This window comes from Choloepus didactylus, chromosome 5 (genome assembly GCF_015220235.1).
Source record: "Choloepus didactylus isolate mChoDid1 chromosome 5, mChoDid1.pri, whole genome shotgun sequence".
Taxonomy (NCBI): domain Eukaryota; kingdom Metazoa; phylum Chordata; class Mammalia; order Pilosa; family Megalonychidae; genus Choloepus; species Choloepus didactylus.
The window spans coordinates 67,742,617-67,758,813 of NC_051311.1; the positions used below are offsets into that span (position 1 = coordinate 67,742,617).

The window sequence follows — 16,197 nt, forward strand, 5'->3', positions numbered from 1 at the left end:
AAAGAACTGAAACCGGATCTGTAACCCATAACAATTTTTGAAATTACCTATATAACTGCTTGTTGACTTGTACATAGAAAGTTAACACCTTTCTGTATGTATGCTATATTTTAAAGTGATGGAAATAGCTGAAGTTGTGAAACTATGACCCATGACGTTCTTTGAAATTTGTTTTCTAACTGCTTGTAAGATCGTACTTTGATAGTTATCACTGTTATGTATATATGTTAAAGTTCACAATAAAAAAATGCATAAAAAAAGACATGCTCAAGGATAAAGATGTAATGATTTTTATGATTTCACCAAGAACATCCTTATCCTTTAAGAAAACTGTTTTGATTTTTTTGTGTTTGTTTTCATGTTAGTATGTGGTGGTGAAGAATATGATGATCATTAGTACAGTTTGTTGCTATACTGCCTTGCTTATTTCTGAGACACCAGCAGTTTTACTTACCATTGCTTCTGAATAATCAGTCCAAATGTCAAAACAGTGAAAAAGGCAAACGATGTTTTATTATTCTGAAAAGTTTTGACTTAGTGAACCCCATAAAAGGGTCTTGGAGAGAACTGCTAAGGGAAATAGAACATTTCTTCAAAGTGACACAATGTTTCATCTGGTGAGCTTCTTTATCTTAATTTTTAAGCTAGATATTAGATCCTCTTGGACCTTAATGAGCTTTTTGCTCCACTTAAATTCTCCTATTTTATCTCTTACATTTTAATTTATTTTATGAATAAGATAAGAGACTATGTGGTATTTTCTATCTTTGTATCTTTTCAAACCTCTCCTTGTGCCCCAAGTAAATTTTCTTTCACTACCAGATGCTCTTGTTTACTGTAAGATTCTTCTCTGGGGAAGGTGGATAGCACGATACCTAAAAACAACTAACTGAGAGTCCAATGTAAATTCAAAATTGAAATTCTTTTAAAAGAGGATAGGCAGCTCATCCCTTAAATTTCATTTCATATGCCAACTTTGATCAGTTTGGCACTGGTTTCTTAAGATACTTTGTTGAGACAGATTATAATATCATTTCTAGATTCATTAGAAAAGAATGTTATGACTAGCAATAATTAAAATACTATTACTACCAGTAATAATGGCTAGCACTTATATAGCACTTAACCATGTTCAGGGAGTTGCTCTCAGTACTTGACATGTAATTGCTTGATTAATTCTAACAACAATCCTGACACGAGTACTATCATTGTCCCCATTTTGCAGAGGAGGAAATTAAGTCACAAGGAGGTGAAATGATTTTCAGTGTTGGCCATAGGCTTCAGAAGGGGTGAAGATTTTACAAATACCATGAGCAACTACTATGTGATGGGGTAAAGTGAGAAGACTTAATATTAAGTCCTGAAGTCTTTTTGTCTGTAGGATATCTACTTCTCTGGCATTTCTCAGAAGTCCTCCTTTGATTCACTGATCTGAAAAATATTTATAATATATATGTATATTATTTGTTATACATATCTGGAATTTATTTCAGTGATGTGTTGGGTATCTTCCCATAGCTAAGTTATTTAAATTAGAAACTCTTAACCAATATCGTTTTGTTTGATTTGACAATGAACAAATGTTCTCCATGCCATCTCTGAAACCTTGTAACTGATGCTCTTGTCATCCTGAACCCTCATGACTAGATGCATTAGGACCTGCGCATTTCTGCTCCCATTAGTGGAGCTATATTCTTAACAAGAATTGTATTTTAACAATTTTGTTCGTTCCCGAATCTGTTTGTATTCCTTGTACTTGTTATTCTAATTAAGTAATTTCATTAAATACCATATAAACTGGCAAAATATAAATGGGAAAAGAAAGATGGTTTTTATAAAATTTGAGTTGAATGCTTTGGAAAACTAATAAACAGGCAGTGGGCCACATTTGGCCCATAGGCCAGTTTGTGGAACCCTGGTTTTAATGCTGTACTCTTTTTCATGTCACAATTCACAGTTCACTCTTCAAGTAGCTTCTCATACTTAAAACATACATCTTTCATTGCTTTTGTCTTTCCACTAGCATTTAACTTTTACTCATTCTCCCTTTTTGTCTCCTTTTCTTTTATGTATTCAGTTTGAGTAAAAAAATTAATCTTAATTATTACAGTATAAAAATTACATATATTGTAAGTTTCATAAGAATAAATTTGTAGGTGAAATTTCATTAAAATGATATGTTAATTCTTCAGTAATGAACTCCCTTTAGTGTGGTCCAAGACTAATTCATAAAAGAATAAGTACTATAATATGATTCAAATTCAACATAATTTTACCTGTTTAGAAAAACTCTGGAAGAATCCTCCATCATAGTTTTAAGCATAATATTTACTTTCTTTGGAATTAGTGTTCAAGCCTTTAAAAATACGCTACATGGAGACAGTACACCATTGGTTAAATGTAAAGACGTGTTAGGAGTCTTACATGCCAAGTTTGCCTCCCAGCTCCATCACCCACAAAATGTTCAGTCTTGGGCAGTTTAGCTAGACTTTCTAAGAAACTAAGTTCTCTCTGTTTCTAAAATGGAGGCAGTAATTTCTGCTACTTACAATTCAAGGAGATATATATATAAAGTACTGATTAGCACAGTACTTGGCATTTAGTAAGCATTTGGTAACTTAGCCACTAGATGATGCAGTATGTACCATTTTCTCTAGTTGCAGATCTGGACACCTGGTACCTTGGTTGACATGTGTACTGTATTTTCATTTTGTTTCCTTTCTTAGAAAATGTAAAGTGCTTTATTCAGTTTCTGTAAATTAAACTGTAATGTTGACAGTTATGTATTTTGTTCTTTATTTTTATTTGATTAGTCCATGCTGTATTTAGAACTATAAATGTCTTCTAGCAATATCTTTTTTCTCTTGAACATTAGACCCAATTTCACAAGCTTTAGTTAAACTTGAATCACTGTTAGAAATTTCATTTGAGGTCTCTTGTGTTGCCTGAGGTTTTGAATTGTAAAGTTGGGTCTGAAAATTTTAAAACTTTTGTTTTTACTACTTTTCTAAAATATGAATGCTTAAAGTAATTAAGGCTCAGCAAAGATCTACGAATATCTTAAAGTTGTCTATCCAGTGCCAAATTTAAATGTCAGTTTCGGTAATTCTAGAAAATGTCATGCTCACATTAGTTCTGCTTCTATCTTGACAAGTCACTAAATATATAGGGAATGTAAATTCTATATAGTTGCAGTGTAGATACACAAAATAACACACAAGCTAAAATTATATCACTAGTTTTAAAGAATTTACGTTTATAAGGAAAATATAAACTTTGTGGTAGATGGGACCATGTCTTATTCATTATAATATTTTCACTGAGTGGCAGTTGTACCTAGCATTAAATCAGCAACGTATAAACTTTAATTTATGTGCTAAAAGTTTTTTTAAAGATGGACTAGAGAAACAGAAAGGCAGAGACTTAAGTAGAGTTTGTTGTTGGTAAAACACAGAGTACTAATCAGTACAAGGGCCTTTACCATGGTGAGGTGGTGGAGAGAATTCCTAAGGAGATTTAAATTCCAGAGGGGTTTTTCAAAGTCTGCAAGCATGGTTAGTCACTGGTAAGTACCTCAGGTGTTTCTGCTGTTGTATAACATCCACTCCACCCTCATCACTGCTAAGATCCTTGCTGGGTTAAGGATGTTTTATATGTCTGAAAGTTTTTGTTTATCACTCTGTGTGTGCACAGTATAGAGAAGGTTATCTGCTTTCAAGGAAGCTGGTGCTCTATGGAAAGACCCTCTTTTTTCTTTCTGTGATTTTCTGTGTTTGTGTATGTATAACTAAAATCTTTTTACAAAAAAGGATTTGAGCGTATGGTGAGTCCTTTATGCTTACACTTACTAAAAGTCACAAGTAGTAGTACTCCCAAAGGAGAAATCCTAAGCCAGGTGTAAGAAAAGAACAGGAACTTAGCATACTAGTGGACAAGATGTGCAATGTACAAGTGTACCCCATTTAAGGAAATGCCATTTACATCCAGATACAGAGTTGCTTAGGAACGCACACAGGTATGGAGATTCCAGGCCTCCCAGCCACTTCTTGAGTTCCACATAAACCTAAACCAGCCCACAAAGCCTGTTCCATTTACACGCTGCATAACACACACACTCTTGTTGTGACTGCACTTTGATGCTTCCCAGAAAGTTCTCCCTCCCTGGGTGGTCCATTCCTACCCTAACTTTGAACCTGACACAGTCACTTCTTGGGGAGATGAACAGGGAGAGCCTGGAGAAAGAATATGCATTGCAGGTGACATATGTGTCCCAGTTCTTAAGGTTTGTGTGAGAAGGCTTGAATGTGGATGCATTTGTGTGTGTAGCTAAGGCTACTCTTCTCTTTAGCTTAGTAAAGTTTCTCTGTGCACTTGTTTAGGTTGTACAGTATTTTTATTTATGGAAGGGTAGTCTTTTTCCAGTTTGCACAAAGGCACTGCAAAAGTTAGTGGTGGCCCTGGGACAGTGTTTCTCAAAGTGTCACATGGAGTCTTTTGTAATCCATTGTCACTGTAGGAAGGTTGGCATTTTCCAGGAAAAACAAAACAGTAAACAGTTTTCAGTATTTTGAAATTTCAACTAAGCCTGTTTTTTACCAAAATCCCAGACCCCTTTTCTCATTTATTACAGTCTTTGATATTATGTATGTGTTAAAAGGACTTAAGTCTGTCAGGTCATCTTGGCTAACATATAAATTCAGTTTTTTATTATCGTTTATGCTTCTTAACTTTGTGGCTTTTGTCATTGCATTATATCCCCAGTTTATGAAAGTAGCTCATGTGAAAGTACTGCAACTTAAAATAACACTATAAATGTTAAGTAGCGAATAGTTCTCTGGTACAAATATGAAATGTAAGGGTATGTTATTACAAATGAATCTTTAGGTTATATAATTTTGAAGACATTCTCAAGGGGGGGAAGTATGAAAGAAGAGGTAGTTTGATGTGTACCTGAATTCGATTTTGTTGAACCAGTGATCTCTTTGCCCTTGTGTTTCGTATGTCATGATATTTTCAGAAACATAAAACCTTCAAAACATTTGTGTTTTATTCAAAGTATAATGTTCCTTTGGCAGACCAGTCATGTGTTTCACTTCCTAATTGGTGAATTGTGTCACTCTTGGTGGAAAAAAGGGACCAAAACTGTAGAGACATTATTAACAGTTGTACTTTTGAGAACAGAAGCAAGTTCAAGTGATGATATTGTCTGTATGCTTATAAATCCAGCTGCAGCACTATTGGCAAATACAATGTTTGGAGAAAAACTATCAGCTATTAACAAAGTTCCTTTATTAGGAGGTGCTTGTTGGATGTTATATAACTTAATGACATACTGTGTGGAACAACAGTTCCTATATTATATGTGATAGAATTTATTTTCAGATAAAACATTTTATGCACAGAGTAGGGTTTAGCTTTCATATGGTGAATACCAAATACAGAAGAGAAGTAATGTGATTTTTTTTTGTATCTTTATCACAAAAAAACTTACATTGTTAGGTAATGAATTTTTTCTGTTAATACACTGTCCTGATTTCTTTAGATTTTTATTGTCTTGCTATCCAACAGCCTAAGTATACTATTGCATTCTTCTTCTTTAACTGACTCTTAGATATTCTTGGCCCTTTGCCCAAATAAACTTTAGAATCAGCATATCAAATGCCATTACAAAAAAAATAATAATATGAACAAAGTCAGAGAACTGACACTACTGAACTGTAAGACTTACTGTAAAGCTGCAGTGATCAAGACAGTATGGTATTGGTTAGAGAATAGACAAATAGATCAGTGTAATAGAAATGGGAGCCCAGAAATACACTTAAACATATGTAGTCAACTGATCTTTGACAAAGAGCAAAGGCAATTCAGTAGAGAAACAATAGTCTTCAACAAATGGTGCTGGAGCAACTGGACACTCACATCCAAAAAACGAATCTAGACAGCTTACGTCTTTCAAAACAATTAATTCAAAATAGATCTTTGTCCTAAATATAAAATGCAGAACTAAAAAACTTCTGGAAGATAACATGGGAGAAAATCTAGGTGACCTTGGCTTTGGCAATGACTTTTTAGATACAGCACCAAAAACACAATCCATGAAATTAAAAAAATGATGTTAGACTGTATTAAAAATTTAAAAACTTGTATTCTATGAAAGCATTGTTAAGAAAATGAAAAGGCAAATCACAGACCTGGAGAAAATATTTGCAAAATACATACCTAGTAAAGAACTTGCATCCAAAATATGTAAAGAACTCTTAAAACTTAACTTTATAAGAAAACAGCCCATTTTAAAAATGGGCCAAATATCCAACAGATACCTCACCAAAGAAGATATATCTATATGGCAAATAAGCATATGAAAAGATGTTCAACATCATATGTCATTAAGGAATTACAAATTAAAAACAGCAGTGAGATGCCACTACACACCTATTAGAATGGCTGAAATCCAAAACACTGATAACACCAAATGCTGCTAAGGATGTAGAACAATAGTAACTTTCATTTGTTGCTGGAGGGAATACCATTCATTTTATTTCATATTTGGACCAAAATACTTGTATACAGCTTTTTATGTTTCCTCGAGTTTCTAATGATTTTTCTTTTTGGTTGCTATTATTAATAATAAAAGTCTACTGTGTCTTCACCATATTCTCACATTTGCCTAAATAAATAGTTGTGTGTGTGTGTAAATATTTGTATTTACTTATTTTTTTTACTGGAGGCCCTTCTGTGTTCTCTACTTCCCCCTTTCTCCTGCTCTAATCTGAAGAGGGTGTTTTTAGGCCTGTTCTCTAGTTGTCAGTCTGGGAGTTCCATTATTTTCTTAACTCCACAATTTTATCTCATGATTTTTCTGATTATTTTGCTGGAAACTGCCTAAGAAAGAGATTATAGGGAGGCAAATTTTCTGATTTACTCCACGTTTGAAAATGTTCTTAATCTATCCTTATACTTCATTGATTGTCAGGTTTTGTAAAACCCTAGGATCAAAATTAATCATCACTCACAATTTTGAAACCATTTGTTCCATCATCTTCTCATATCCCTAATCATGTTGGTAGAGAAGTCTGATTCTAGTTCACTTTTCTGTCATACCTAGATGACCAGTGTTTTGTTTTGTTTTGTTTTGTTTTGTTTCTGTAGAAGTTTTACAGATCTTTTCTTTATGTATGCTGTTCTCTGATTTCACAGTGATGTGATCTCTAATCCACTATTTGTGTGGTCATTCATCCTGTTTGAATTCAGTGGTCCTTTTTAATCTGAAGCGTTTGTGCCATTCAGTTTTGATTACATCTTTCTTCTCTACTCTTGGGCAGTTTACTTTTGGGGCTTCTCTTGGTCAGCTGTTGTGCTGCTCAGATTGGTTTTGGGGAATATTACAGATGAGATGTTGGCTGCTATTTGGTTCTCACATTTGTAGCCTGGATTACAGAATTTAACAGAACAAAGACCTAGATAGGGTAGGTACAAATGGTAGAATATCTTTGTGTGGCTTTTCTTTTGCCCTTGGTTCTTTAAAAGTGTCACTTGCTATTAACTCTCCCACTGAAGTATACAAGTGCTAGAGTTGGGAAAGATGCCACATTCCAGAAAATTTTACATAAACAATGTATGTATGTATTTAATGGAATTGTATACATGTTTGACTCTCTGAGTTTTGAACCAAAGTTCATAAGCAAGGATGTAGTCTCATCCTGTGGAAGTAGTCTATACTTGATCCAGGTGTCCTTGGAACAGAATCTCTTTCTCAGAAAGCAAAGTCCACAAAACCTTTCTCTCCTGAGTCTTCTCTCTCACTTAACTATTTTTTTCCTCTGTATTCTGTCTTGTCTTTTTACTTTTAAAGTTCTGAGTGATTTCCTCAGCTTTATAGCATCTGTCCTTATTTTCTCCTTAGTATACTGGGAAAAAACAGTCAGTATGATCTTTTACTATAAGGGACCAATAACTTTTTTGAAAGTTTTTGAACTATTTTTTCAAATATTTTAAAAATTTCAGAATAAGGGGATAGTAAAGACCAACTTTATTAAAAATTTTAATAAAAATTTAAATATTGCAAACCCCAATTTTTATTCCATAATTCCATATTTTCCTGGTTTTGAAGACATGGTATAGCTTTTCATTGCTTCTGGTTCTTCTTGCACTTGGATCATAAAAATTCTTTTGAAAACTTTTTTGATGGTTCAAAAATGTTTTGAAGAGAGGACAGCTGTTTTTGCTCCATAATTGCAAATCATTTTCAATTTTAGATTTATAAACATCAATTCATATGGTTAACCCAAAGATTTTTTCCCCCATTTCTGCTCTTTTTTTTTTTTACTTTCAGTTTTATTGAAATATATTCACATATCATACAATCATCCATGGTATACAATCAGCTGTTCCCAGTACGATCACATAGTTATGCGTTCATCACCACAATCTGTTTCTGAACATTTTCCTTACATCAGAAAGAATCAAAATAAGAATAAAAAATAAAAGTGAAAAAAGAACACTCAAACAATCCCCCCATCCCACCCTATTTGTCATTTAGTTTTTATCCCCATTTTTCTACTCATCCATCCATACACTAGACAAAGGGAGTGTTATCCACAAGGTTTTCACAATCACACTGTCACCCCTTGTAATCTACATTATTATATAATTGTCTTCAGGAATTCAGACTACTGGATTGGAGTTTGGCAGTTTCAGGTATCCACCTCTAGCTATTCCAATACATTAAAACCTAAGAGGTGTTATCTATGTAGTGCATAAGAATGTCCACCAGAGTGACCTCTCGACTCCGCTTGAAATCTCTCAGCCACTGAAACTATTTCATCTCATTTTGCATCCCCCTTTTGGTCAAGAAGACATTCTCAATACCACAATGCCGGGTCCAGATTCATCCCCGGGATTCATATCCTGCGTTGCCAGGGAGATATACACCCCTGGGAGTTGGGTCCCACGTAGAGGGAAGGGCAGTGAGTTCACCTGCCGAGGTGGCTCAGTTAGAGAGAGAGAGAGAGAGGGCCACATCTGAGCAACAAAGAGGTACTCAGGGGGAGACTCTTAGGCACAATTATATGCAAGTTTAGCCTCTCCTTTTCAGCAATGAGCCTCACAAGGGCAAGTCCCACAATCCAGGACTCAGCACATCAAACTGCCAGTCCCAACGTCTGTGACAACATCAACACCAGTCCAGGTGAGGAAGTCCAACACTTCCGCACCTTCCCCCAGCTCCTTGGGGTGGGGGGGTGGGGAGGCTGTAAATATATTTTTTATTGTCTGCCCATATTACTTTGGGATGTGTCACTATTTCACTCTAACCTCTACTAACCTACTATATCTCACTTCCTATTCAAACTTTCATGTAATTGTGGTGTTTGAACAAACTGACTGTAGGGTTGTACTGTTTAGAAAATGTAGATCCTGCACCAAATAGTCTTCTCTTCCCTTGGTCTCATATGGAAGTTGAAGTTTTAAAACACAATTTCGACCTTTACCGTTTGGCCCGGTTTGCCCTAGTCTTAACCAGATCTGCTTCATTCATGTCACTAATTGAAGTCTGGGCTCTTTTTCAGCTTTTTTTTTAACAGTTGCTATATGCACTAATACTGACATTCATATCTGCCAAGCTCTAGCTCTGAGTTTCAGGTGTCTCAGAGATACACATTGTTCCAGAGACCAATCAGGTTATAGACTAAGGGATCAGCATCTTAAAGTTTAGAGATAGGTGTTACAATTCAGGAATAGAGTTGACTGCTGTAAGAGCTTACTATCTAGGGACTATTAGAAGAATCATGTCCACGTTAGGCTATGTTCTAAGATTCAATTCTGAGTTTACACATTGTAGTTAGTCCACATTGGTGAGCCATTATAGTGTTTGCCTTTATTTCTGGCGTACTTCACTCAAATACTGTGTACAAGAGCCATTCACCTCGTTGTGTGTCTCACAGCTTCATTCCTTCTTGTAGTTGCTCAGTGTTCCATTGTTTGCATACACTACAGTTCACCATTCTGTTCCTCAGCCTATGTACCCTTGGGTCACCTCCACCCATTGCAGATCATGATTACTGTCTCCATGAACACCAGTTTGCAAATGTCCATTCATGTCTCTGCTCTCAGATCTTCAAATGACATACCCCATAATGAGGTTGCAGGACCTTATGGTCCCCATGTACTTAACTTTTTGGGGAACCACCACACTGACCTTCAGAAGGGCTACACCATTTTACCTGCTCATCAACAGTAGATAGGTACATCCCTCTCACCATGTTTTCTCCAACACTTTTACTCCTGTATATATTTTTTCCTACAATTTTGTAGAGTTATATTCACATACCATACGTTTATCCACAGTGTACAATCAGTTGTTCATGGTGTCATCATAAAGTTGTACATTTATCACCACAATCAGCACTTGAACATATTGATTACTACAAGAAAAAATGGTTTCTTTTTTAGCAATAATAAAAAAAAAATGATAAAAAGAAAAATAACGTGTCATACAATACAATATAATAGTAAGGACAGAAAATAACACCACTACCAAAAATCCCATATTCCTCACCTATATCCCCCTCTCATATACACTTAGCATTGGCATATTGCCTTTGTTACATTTAATGGAGGTATATTACAATGTTACTGTTGACCATAGACTCCAGTTTGCTTTGATGATGTTTTTTCCCAAATACCCTCCCTTTTTCAACACTCTACATGGTTGACATTCATTTGCTCTCCCACATGCAAAAACATTTTTCTGTTTGTATATTTAGTAACAGTCATTGGCCACTCCAGTTTTTGCCAGGTTATACAGTCCCAGTCTTTATCCTCTATCTTTACCTCTGGTGTCATACATTCTCCTATCCCACCTTTTTCAGCTTTACTCACAGACATCTTTGAACCCAACGATTTTTTACACTATCTCTTCCTTCCAGTCACCTTTGTATACACACGTGCCTTTAGCATGTGTCCACGAACCATACCATGTAAATTTGGTGCACAAATATCATATAAGATGAAAGACTGCCATCACAGGTCCTTTTAGCAAAATGTATAGTCATTGTTCTTTCATGGAATACTGTGTGGTGGATACCTTCCTGTTGAAGACTTAATGGATTGGAAATTCATTTCCTTTTTGTCTTTAGAAATATTTTGTATTTCTTTCTATCCTTAGAAACTTTTTTTGTGCATCAATTCTTGAGTTTGAGAGACTTCATTTAGGATGTCATCTCAAGACTCATAGTCTGAGATGTCACTTACATGGTAGTCATTAGTTTCTAGCGTTCTATATATCTCTGCATTCATCTTCTGATTCACCTAATAGTGGTGAAATGACTTCTTCAAAGAACTTCTCTGTGGCAATGGGTGAAAAATTAAAAATTCAATTCTTTTAACTGTTTATTTAAAGCTAAAGAAATTCCAAAGACAGTGTCTCCAAACTAGTTTTATACCATCTTGAAAGGTTATGAAATACTTTGAGCAACACAATAAGGAAACTGAAGGATGATAAAATATTGATGATTTATTTTACTCTTGCATCATTCTTCTAGACAATTCCCTCATTTTTTTCCATTTTAATTAGTCTTTTTAGCTTATTAGGAATAATTGATGCATAATTAATTTCTAGAATAATAGTAAATTTTTTCGAGATATGGGAAAAATAAGATTATTAAGATCCCATAATATGTCTTAGATTTACAGAAGGATACAATAGACCCATATAGTAATTGCAAGCAAGTTGTACTTTAATAAGTAAAGTTACTCTTTAATCTTTGGAAAATCTCTACAGAGGAAGAACATCATGAACCTCCGTGCAATAGCACTCCTTACAAATAGTTAGACTCTTAAAAAAAGGGAACTCAAAAACTGAAACTCAGAAACTGCTGGGATATCAATGGTGAAGATACATCTTTTTTTGCTTCTCTGGAAGTACTAATTAAGGTCTTTATTTTTAAGTTTTTCTATATTCTTTGAATTCGTTTTCTCCCACCAAGTTAGGTTTCCTTTTTTCCCCCTCCCTTCTTTCTTTACCCAACTCTCTCCCTCTCTCCCACCTTCCCTTTCTCTCGCCCTCCCTTTCTTCCATTTTTCCTCGTATATCTGATAGTTGTTATCTTTTTATACTTAAGTAAATATTGCTTATTTTAGTTAGTAGACATTTATATCCGTTGCTTTGTATAAGTAGTTTCTTTTTCTCACATAGGGACTAACATTGAGCAGGTTGATTCCAAAGTGTCAATCTAAGGAGGATGGGAAAAAAACTCATTGTCAGGCTGTAGTATGAGGACAGATTTAATCTGGATGCTTACACCCACATTAGAAACCTCTTCTCAGTTAATTATTTCAGCTTCCTTGAAAAAAGAGCCTGCATTCAGGGAATGGGTAGTGTTAAGTACTAAGATCTATCTTATTTCAGCTGGAGTAGGAGTCAGAATGGGCGGTCAGTAAAACAGTTGTCCTGTGTGCAAACCCTCTGATTTTAGCCCTACTTTTCACTCCTATCCTTAATCCCAATGGCTTTCATCCTCATGATAGCCACTTTATAGTATCATCTGGATTAGGGCCTTCTCTGTTCATTTTATCCCTTAACCATTTTCTTTCCCATCTTCCTGAAATATATTGATATTTTGTCCCCCCCTCCTTATCTTCAGTGTTTAGGATTTGTTCTTTTTTGTCTATACCATCATTACAGTAAGGTATTGGGAACAACAGGAAGTAAACACATCTATTACAGTGTTTTACTGCCGCCACCAGTGTTGGAAGTTACAATTTGTATAAAATATTTCTCTTTTAATTTATAATGTTTTATAGATAACTAGCAAGAGTCATCATTTTCCTTTTTGGGTTCTTATTTTATAGTTTTCTGTGAATTGTTTGTTCATTTGTATTACACATTTACTACACAATCCTAGGTTTTGTAACCAGTTTTCATAGGATCTTTAGGCTGTATAGATATTGACTCTTTATTCCATTTGCTGCACATATCTTCTAGTCTTTTGTTTTAATAAGAACTTTAGTTATATTTATTTTATAAAGTATATTTTATTTATTTAAATATATTTGTTTCATGATTTCTAAACTTTGAAGTAATGTAAAAGTTATTATTCTTCCAGAAAATTTAATTCAGCAGGATTTTTATTTTTAATGTTTTGCTAAACTTCCTAAAATTAATTTTCATGGAATTTTGCAAAATAATTTGGCAGTGCATATTGAAAGCAAAGAAAATGCCTCTACATTTTGATCTTCTTACAAAACTTAATTAAAGGAAGGAATAAAGTTCATTTAGTGTTTTGAATGCAGCATATTCTTATTCTGTCAAATGACTTTGAAATACTAAAAGCCAGGTAATGCTAATTCAAAATATTTTTGTGTTTTCCAGATTATTGCTCAGTTGTAACAATTGTGGACGAGACAAATGTAAAGTTAACCTGCCTGCTTTTTAGTGGAAATTATGAAGCACTTCCAATAATTTATAAAAATGGAGATATTGTTCGTTTTCACAGGCTAAAGGTATAATTCTTGCAGTCTAGAACTTATATTTGTTTGAAGGGAACTCTGTGTTATTAATTAAAGCTAGTTAGTACTAATTGTATGTTTGCTTTGTTGAAATATCACATTAAGCATTTCAGAATGTGAGAAATGTAAATAATACCCAATTTCAAATAATTTGTAACGAGAAATCTCTTCATTTGAACAAACTGCTTATCCTCCCTTCCCCAGGAATGTATTATTTGCCATGATTCAGGCAAGTTCCATTCTCACTTCTAAATAAAGATTGATTCTTTAAAAATTTTCCCGGTAGAGTTTGATAAAGAATATTTGTTTAAAAAAAAACTATAAAAAAATTTGGAAATTATATTATTCTTTCATGTTTGTTGTATTCAAGTGCAATGAAAGTATTGAGACATTATCAAATATAAAATCAAAGTGCCTTGATCTTTATTTATGAGAAATGTGTTAAAATATGAGCAGGTACTTTTAAAATTATGCTAGAAGTTAAACAAATATAAGAAAATAATTAATATGAAGGTAGAGCTATTAAATATTACGTGTATGTGTGTTTTAAAATAAGAATTTTAAAACTTAATACAAAACAAGATTGTTTCCTTCAAAATTGTTACCCTTGTTGCTATACATAGTTTCCATGCAACCCCTTCATTATCTTGGTTGTCTTTTTATTTCTAATGTTTCAGTTTATCTGTCCCTCGTAGTCATTGTGATGCTCATAAATGAGCACTATTTTCCAGATATGTTCTGTTCTTAGCTGTAGTGAGAATATTACCTATCATGATCTGTTAATGCTGTTTCTTTGAAGACAGATAGTAGAAAATATTTGTATGATGATAAAGAGAAATACAAATATTATCATCATAGCAGGCTTATCCAGCCTTCAAAAATTGCTTCTCATACTCCGTTGTTTCCTAGAGGATTCTCGTATTCAAATAGTGCATCTTCCCCTTTCAGCGTTTTTAGTTATGGTTTCTGTTGTTTCATTGAACTAGAATATTCATTTAAAAAGTATACTTATATAACTCATTTGTCATAATATGAAGTATACTGTAGTAGGTTGAATGGTGATCCCAAAAAAAGATATGTCCAAATCCTAACCCCCAGTACCTATGGATGTATTCTTATTTGGAAAAAAAGTCTTTGCAGATATAAATAAGTGAAGAATCTCAAGACAAGATCATCCTGGATTAACCAAGTTGGCCCTAAATCCAACGATAAGTGTACCCTTATAGAAGAAGAGAAACACAAAGACAAAGGGAAGAAAGCCATGTGAAGGTGGCGGCAGATATTGTAGTTGTGCTGTCACAAGCCCAGAAACGTCTGAAACCACCAGAACCTGGAACAGGCAAGGAAGGATTCTACTCTAGAAATTTCAGAGTGTGTGGTGCTGCCAGCCCCTTGATTTCAGACTTCTAACCTTTAGAACTGTGAGAGAATAAATTTCTGTTGTTGTAAGCCACCAAGTTTGTGGTAATTTATCGCAGCAGCCCTAGGAAACTAATACACATTGCCATGTGACAGGCACTCTAGAAACTACTCTTTCCAGGGTAGTTATCAGCTATCTGCTTAGGAGTAAACAAACTCGTGACTTTGAGCAGCATGTAGTTTCAACTGTTTTTCCTTTATATAAAACAGGATTATTACTGTATGTAATTGTGTTTTTTTTGGTTTTTGTTTTCTATGTCTGGCTTATGCTTGTGTGATTCAGCCAATTGCTGCATATGGTTTTACATTGTTCATTTTCTTTGCTAAATGATATTCCATTGTGTGAATAAACCAGAATTTATTCATTCTGTTGTTGTTGGACATTTAGGTAGTTTCCAGTTTATGGGTACTATAAATAGTGCTACTTATGAAAAATCGAGTACGTGTCTTTTGATAAACATATATCTGCATTTCATTTGGTTATGTATCAAGGAGTGCAGTTGCTGGGACCTCAGATATACATTTTTAGTTTATGCTCCCATTAGCAATATACGAGAATTTTCCATCTTTTCTTTTTAGCCTTTCTGTTGGATGTGAATTAGTGTTTCATGGTTTTAATTTTAACACCCCTGAAAATTATTGAGGTTAAGCACTTTTTCAAATTTGGATATCTTCTGAAGTATAAAGTTTATATATAAAACATTTTACTTGTTTTTCTATAGGATTGTGTGTTCTTTTCTTATTGATTTATAGCAGTGCTTTGTATATTTAGGCTACAGATGTTTTGTCGGCTCTATGGATTGTGATTATATTTTCCTGTTCTATGTGTTGCCTTTTCACTCTTTTAATGCTGTCTTTTGATGAATAGAAGTTATTAATTTTAATATAGTCTACTTTATTAACTTTTTCTTTTGTTTTCTGGTCAGTTCCTTATGTCTTATTTAAGAAATTTTTGCCTACTACAAATCATGAAGATAGCTCCTAAGTTTTCCTTTAAGTCATTTATTTTCTTTTTTAAATTTAGTTCTGTAATTTTTTTTCCTATAATATCCTTTCCAGGTTTTGGCATTAAGGTTATGCTGCCTCATGAAAACAGGAAGTGTTTCCTCTTTTTGATTCTGGAAGTGTTTGTGCAAGATTGCCATTGTTCCTTCCTTATATGCTTGAAACAATATACTTTGAAGCCATCTAAGCCAGGGGATTTCTTTGTTGATAGGTTTTTATTAATGAATTCAGTTTCTTTAAGAGAAATAGAATTGCTTAGATTTCTGT

The 16,197-nt window shown here is 34.1% G+C and overlaps 1 protein-coding gene across 8 annotated transcripts in view; it reads left to right on the forward strand.

The window, feature by feature from the left end:
• Positions 1–16,197, forward strand: part of POT1 (protection of telomeres 1) — a 140,353-nt gene that overhangs the window by 64,734 nt on the left and 59,422 nt on the right. For all 8 annotated transcript variants that reach the window (XM_037836253.1, XM_037836251.1, XM_037836255.1 and 5 more), the window contains one exon: positions 13,370–13,500. In XM_037836253.1, coding sequence (XP_037692181.1) covers positions 13,370–13,500 — 131 coding nt within the window. The remainder of the gene's footprint in view (positions 1–13,369; positions 13,501–16,197) is intronic.